We start from the raw sequence: 6000 nt of genomic DNA on the forward strand, positions 1-6000 counted from the left end.
ACCATACAAAGAAAATGACACATTCAACACATGCAGCAACATCCCACCCCTGACACCTGTACACCAATAACTGCCTCCGATTTAAGGGGAAAGAAGTCTCAGCCAAAACATAACACCACATAAGTGAATTTCTCTGTAGTCTACGTGACCTCGTGTTTAATGAGCAGATTGGTTCCAGTTATTTTGAAGCAACAGAACAATGAGACTCATATCCAACAACAACTCACCAAGCCACAAAATACTTATTTTTAAAAGCAGTTACAATCAAATCAATCCATATTTGGAAAGTCATAGACACACTTCAACTTACTAAAAGATGTAATGTCTTCAGATGTAATAATGAACTATTTAAAGAGGCAGTTCACCCAAAAACAATTTCTGTCATAATTTTCTCACCCTCGAGCTGTTCCAAATCTATATACATTTTTTGCTTTGATGAACACAGGGAAAGATATTTGGAAACAGTTATTGGCCACCATTGACTACCTCTGCCTCTGATCAAATTCGGTCCAACAGATATTTTCTCATGCTTGTACCCGACAACTCATCGTATAAATATATAACAGTTTTCAACATTGTTATGTCAATAAATGCCCTTACCCACCCACTGAGTCTGTCCTTACTCACTCCATCACAAAATGTAGTAATCTCCACTGTTTATAACACAAGTTTCTTTATATCTGATGTCTAGAACAACTCTTGCTTTTAACCCTCCACTTGGTTTCATTCTGAAATGCATTGTCCACTTTTTCACTACCATCAATTAATAATAAATCAAGAGGGAAAATGACAATGGTAGTCAAAAAAGCCCCAGAACGGTTTGCTTACCTACATTCTTCAAAATATCTTCTTTTGTGTTCAACAGAACAAACAAATTTAGTTAAAAAAAAATCCTACCATGGTAGTCAATGGTTGCAAAGACCTTTTTGGTTACACACATTCTTCCAAATTCTTTCTCTGCGTTCATCAGAACAAAGACATTTTTGGGCAAACTGTTCCTTTAATGATGGCTGTATTTTTCTGGCACAAAGTAAGTTTTTCACGACAAGCAAAAAACATTTAAAACTAGAATACTAATTAATCACTAGTCCAAAAACAGTAATAAACAGCAACGCTAACTGAATATTTAGATATCAAACAGAAGACCAGAGTCCAGAGTATGTTACACAGGGACTCAAATCTGGTTCACTGAAAAAAGGATTAGGTTCAGCTTCGGTATTTAGGAAAAAGGTTGATGCCTATACAATAAAATAAAAGGTTTTTGCATGATCAGTATTTATTCTGTGGCACCATCACATTTACAAACAATCTTCTCTGCAAACAAACCTAAGCCTGAAACATGGAGAGCTGTCAAACTAAGCTTGCATGAATTCTCTTTGTTGAGCAGTATCACCCTCAGGGGGAATGCAACCGCTGCTGTTCTATATGCAAGATGCCCACGGCTGTAGCCCTGGATGACCCTGAACGTTTGAAGCTGAAGGACAGCATGGAGACTGGATTTAATCCTATGGGCACCAGGCCCACTAGAGCACACACACATCCGCAAGGGTGCACATACCTGTCCGCATTCACAAGCACAGTAAAGAAATGCCTGTAAGCATGACCTCATGAGGGCCATTTCTATAGGTTATGATGTAAAGAACATACGGACCTCTTGAAACAAGCCAATATACAGTACACACAGCAAGCAAATGAAAGCGGCATATAGACACATCATTGTCCTGTACCTCACAGCTTCTTTCCTGCTAGCTTTATATTTTTGTCTTTTTTTGTATAAATGCTTTACAAATAATTGCACAGTCTATAGAGTGGACCTGATTTACATCTCACTGCTGGTTATATAGTCTTTATGTGTACATGACAAATAAATGACTGATACAATGGATGTTTCATCTCTAGGAGAGGAAGGTAAATTGTTTTATGCTATTCTATTACAGCTTTCGTAATACAGTTTTTTTTTCAAAGCATCAAAAGCATTTATTTTTGTCCACCCCTTGTGACACACAACTGCATTTAAGTGTACTTTTTAAAAAGCTACTTGTTATGCAAATAATATACTATGTTAATAGGTCTGCAGTTAATGTAGCGATTTGGAAAAGGGATGGATAGATTTATAAATATATTACAAAGTATATTCTATAACAGTACTTTTTAAGATTTTTAACATTAAATACACTTAATTGCATATGTAAGCATACTAAAATTAATAGTGTACTTAAGTGCACTTTTTTTCACAAGGGCCATAATGCCAAACCAAACCTTAATACAGCATAGCCATGCACTGGCATTCATTTCTTTGACCTTTTTTGACCTCTCCCTCTCTCAGCCACAGGGGGCGTATGGGTCTCGTGATCTCTGAATGTTTGAGCTTTTCATCTAGGCTGTATAAATGATAGTTTAGTCTACAGAAAAAAAACTTTTATCATTAACAAGAGAACTCCAATCCTCATCTGTGGCCACTATGTACACAACAATACAAAGAGTGCCACTTTGCCTTGTAGTTCTTTACAAAATCCATGAATTTTCTATGTACTAAAAACATACACATTTACATTTTCAATTCAAAATATTCAATGTTCAGAAGACAAGTAGTATTAGAAAGTTTCAGTGGTGAGCCAGGAACCAACTAGGCAACTTTCCTGGGTCCAATTAACAGGCTACATCACAGAAAAAACATGAAATATTACTAAATGGCTGGTATTAGGATACATAAAATAAATATTAAGAAAAATGAATGTTGTCTCCTAACCACCTAATAGCACCTGACTGCCACAGCCCCAGTGCTGTACTGATGTTATTACAGCGTTCCTGCAACGTCTCTCGTTCAATGACCAGAACTAACAGTTGTGATTACGATTTTTATCTGACACACCAGGAAAACTTCATGCAGGGATTATGTGAATTAACAGGACATGCTGCATGCTACACACAGATGAAGGCCAGTGTGCCCACTCACCAGACCGTCGCAGTTACTAATAGCTACTGAGGCTCCCTGTATGTCCGTAATGTCACCAACATACATGCAGTCGCTCTTCAGAGGCTCGGAGTGCATGCTGCCGGACTCACTCCACTCCATCTTGGCTCCGGGAGCCACCAGTCGCGTGTTGCGATGCAGACGCAGGTGAAATTCCCGGCCAAAGACTGTGACGTTGTAGTAGAGCCGGTCACGCGTGCCTTCTTCAGATTCGTGGTGGGTGTGGTCGGCCATTGCCGCCTCTCTTCTCCAGCGCCTACGGAACTGCCCATCTGCTGGACCAACCGATACCGCGTGAGACAGGAAGCGGCCTTCTGCATCCGTCAGAACGGGCTTTACCAGTCCATAGTCCCCCAGTACATGCTGCAGGGAATCTGTGGGGAGTAAGAATGAAAAGACTACAGTCAAACAGCACACAATAATTCTAGCATCTATAATTGATATCACTATACAGGAAACTGTCATGGAATGGATTAGTGAAACAAAGTTTCTTCTTCTAAATCTTTTTTAACATTTATATTATTTCCACTACCCAAGTTTGTACTTCTCTTTTCCATGCAGTCGGTTAATGCACATCAGGAGCAAGGGGTCAAACAGCGACACAGTGATAATTCACAATAACACTTGTTTGACACCAATTTTAATGATGCCTGTTTATGCAGTGAATGTAATACTGTGAGAAAACCGTGAGGTGTAATTTTGTATTCGTAGCAGTACATCTGGAACACCTGCCTTGCACAAGAAGAAATGATCGTTTTTAATTTTCCCTCATTTTTTCCAATGACAAGTCAACCATTTGGTTTAGATTACAGGTTTCAAGATGTCTGATAGACATGTTTGCAATACTGAATACTGAAGAACTAATCATCAAAACATTTTAAAGCAGCCATAACCCATTGATCTTCCAACTGAGGGCTGCTCCAAGGTGCCCACCAAGAAACAGCATTTTAGGGAATTGTCAGCTCAGCTGATTGTAAACCTATCTTCAATGCCTGCATTGGCTCCAAAAAGTGCTGCATACACCTATGAAGTCCCCAAAAAGTTATCCAGGCACCTGTGATGCTGCTTACAAGACCTATGCACGCATAACGCTCAAAAAAGTCTGCACGGAACTATGATGCTGAAAATGCTGCCTATGTAGGAAGCTCAAATGGATATGAGACACGGCCGTCGGCCGATGTCAGTTTAAGGTGTGCTCAAGATGCGAAGTGATGCTGAGCGTTGCGCATATCTGAGGAAAGCACTTACACATTTATTACAAATTACAAGTCATCCTTTTAGTTTTTGCAGCAAATGTTTAAGCAGAAAGCAACATTGTGGTCTTGTTTTTCCAAAGCCAAAAGTTAAATTCGAAGCTATGGTTCTTTGTTGATAAGAAAATACACGTCAAGCAAGCAACCCCCCTCGGAAGAGCACGACAGAACGGGGACATTTTTTAATTTGAAATCAATACAGTGGGATACTTCCGCTCTCAGACAGATCAATAGCGCGTCCGTCAAAGATCGGTTCGTCCATGCAAACGCGAAGAAAAAACACCCACAACATTTTACTGCACACTGCACAACCGAGACCTTCGGAGCTTCCTCTTAAAATGAAATTCAAAAGCACACTTCACAACAACAGAGTGATGACACAGCATACAAGAATGTCAGGGGTCCGGAGAATTAAAAAAATCAGAAATAGCCACTGCCACAAGTTTCTCTTAGGGAGGGATAGGGATGGGGACAGTGCGCACACATCCAGGTTTACTGGGCACTTGGGTGGTACCACACCGGACAGGACATCTTGCGATGGGATGAAAGTGTAAATAGGTAAAGACAGCAGCCCCACGTACCTATGCTACTGGCGATATAAAGGCCGTTCGTCTGCAGAAAGATCGGAAGTGTGATTAGGATAGTAAATCCGGGCGCGAAATCCATGGCAGCTCCGAACTGCGCAGGTGAGAGAGACGGACTTTGGGATCCAGCGTGTTAAAGTTCCCTGCGCGACCAGCAAGCGCCACGCCAGCAACAACCGCCCGCAACTTACTGCAAAGTGTACTAGGATAGAGCGTGTGCCTCTCTCTCTTTCTTACACACACTCCCTCTCCCTCCTCTCACCGGCTCATACTAGGTTTCTGTCAACACCTGAACGCGCACACACAAACTACACTAGCGCTCCGGATAAGCGCGCGCGTGCTCGCAGCGCAAGGCGACGGGAGGGATGCGGGATAATTCCAGAAAGCGCATGTAATATCTAAACAGTGGTATATTGCATTCTTTCTCGTCTAAATAAATTAGGGAATTCAGATTATGCGTTACAAGTACATTCTGAGGTCTTAAATATTGTTGCTTTTTTTTGTTATAACTTTTTTTTAATTCTGTGCGTAAATGTTGTATCCAGCATGACCTGCTGAAACTTTTAGCAGCGCTTCATCACGTCCATGCAAAGCATCAGCTAGAGCAATAGCGCCCCCTTGAACACAAAGATGCGTGGAGCGCAAAAGGACCTTCACTTGTTTAATAACACTCACAGAAAGAACTATAAAGTGTTTACTATGCCATGTAGTCCAACAATAGACCAGATAGGTTATAATCCTAAATTGTGGAATTCCCTACCTTCTAAGATTAGAAATGCTGAATCCCTTAGTGTTTTTAAATCGTCCCTTAAAACTTACTTTTTTAGGTTAGCGTTTAGGTGATTTATGTGCTTAATCTGTGTTTTATTATTTTGATCTTTGTTTTGTTTGATTTGTTTTTATTGCTTGTACTTTTGTGTGTATCTTTTTACTCTCCATATTTGTATATGCATGTAAAGCGCTTTGAGATGCTGCTTTTAAAGGCGCTATATAAAATAAAGTTTATTATACTATTACTATTATTATTAATGATTTGCGAAGAATTTGTGGGACTCCTTGGTCCTCCAACTTGATTGTATGTATAAAATACAATAAGAAATAAGTCAGAACAGGTCCCTTCACAATATAACTCGCAATATGCTCTAGCTAACCACTTGTTACAATAATAAAAAGGTGGAAACTTTAATGC

General features: G+C 40.0%; 1 protein-coding gene across 4 annotated transcripts in view; it reads right to left on the reverse strand.

Moving 5' to 3' along the window:
* Nucleotides 1-5097, reverse strand: part of LOC130563861 (A disintegrin and metalloproteinase with thrombospondin motifs 2-like) — a 117073-nt gene extending 111976 nt beyond the window's left edge. For all 4 annotated transcript variants that reach the window (XR_008964169.1, XM_057349648.1, XM_057349647.1 and 1 more), the window contains exons 1-2: nt 4809-5097; nt 2957-3348 (exon numbers count right to left, since the gene is read on the reverse strand). Coding sequence is in view for 3 of the 4 variants with exons in the window: in XM_057349648.1 (XP_057205631.1) it covers nt 2957-3348; nt 4809-4893 (477 nt within the window). In the remaining variant the exon portion in view is untranslated. The remainder of the gene's footprint in view (nt 1-2956; nt 3349-4808) is intronic.
* Between the last annotated feature and the right edge of the window lie 903 nt (nt 5098-6000).

The sequence above is a fragment of the Triplophysa rosa genome, linkage group LG13, assembly GCF_024868665.1.
Source record: "Triplophysa rosa linkage group LG13, Trosa_1v2, whole genome shotgun sequence".
Taxonomy (NCBI): Eukaryota; Metazoa; Chordata; class Actinopteri; order Cypriniformes; family Nemacheilidae; genus Triplophysa; species Triplophysa rosa.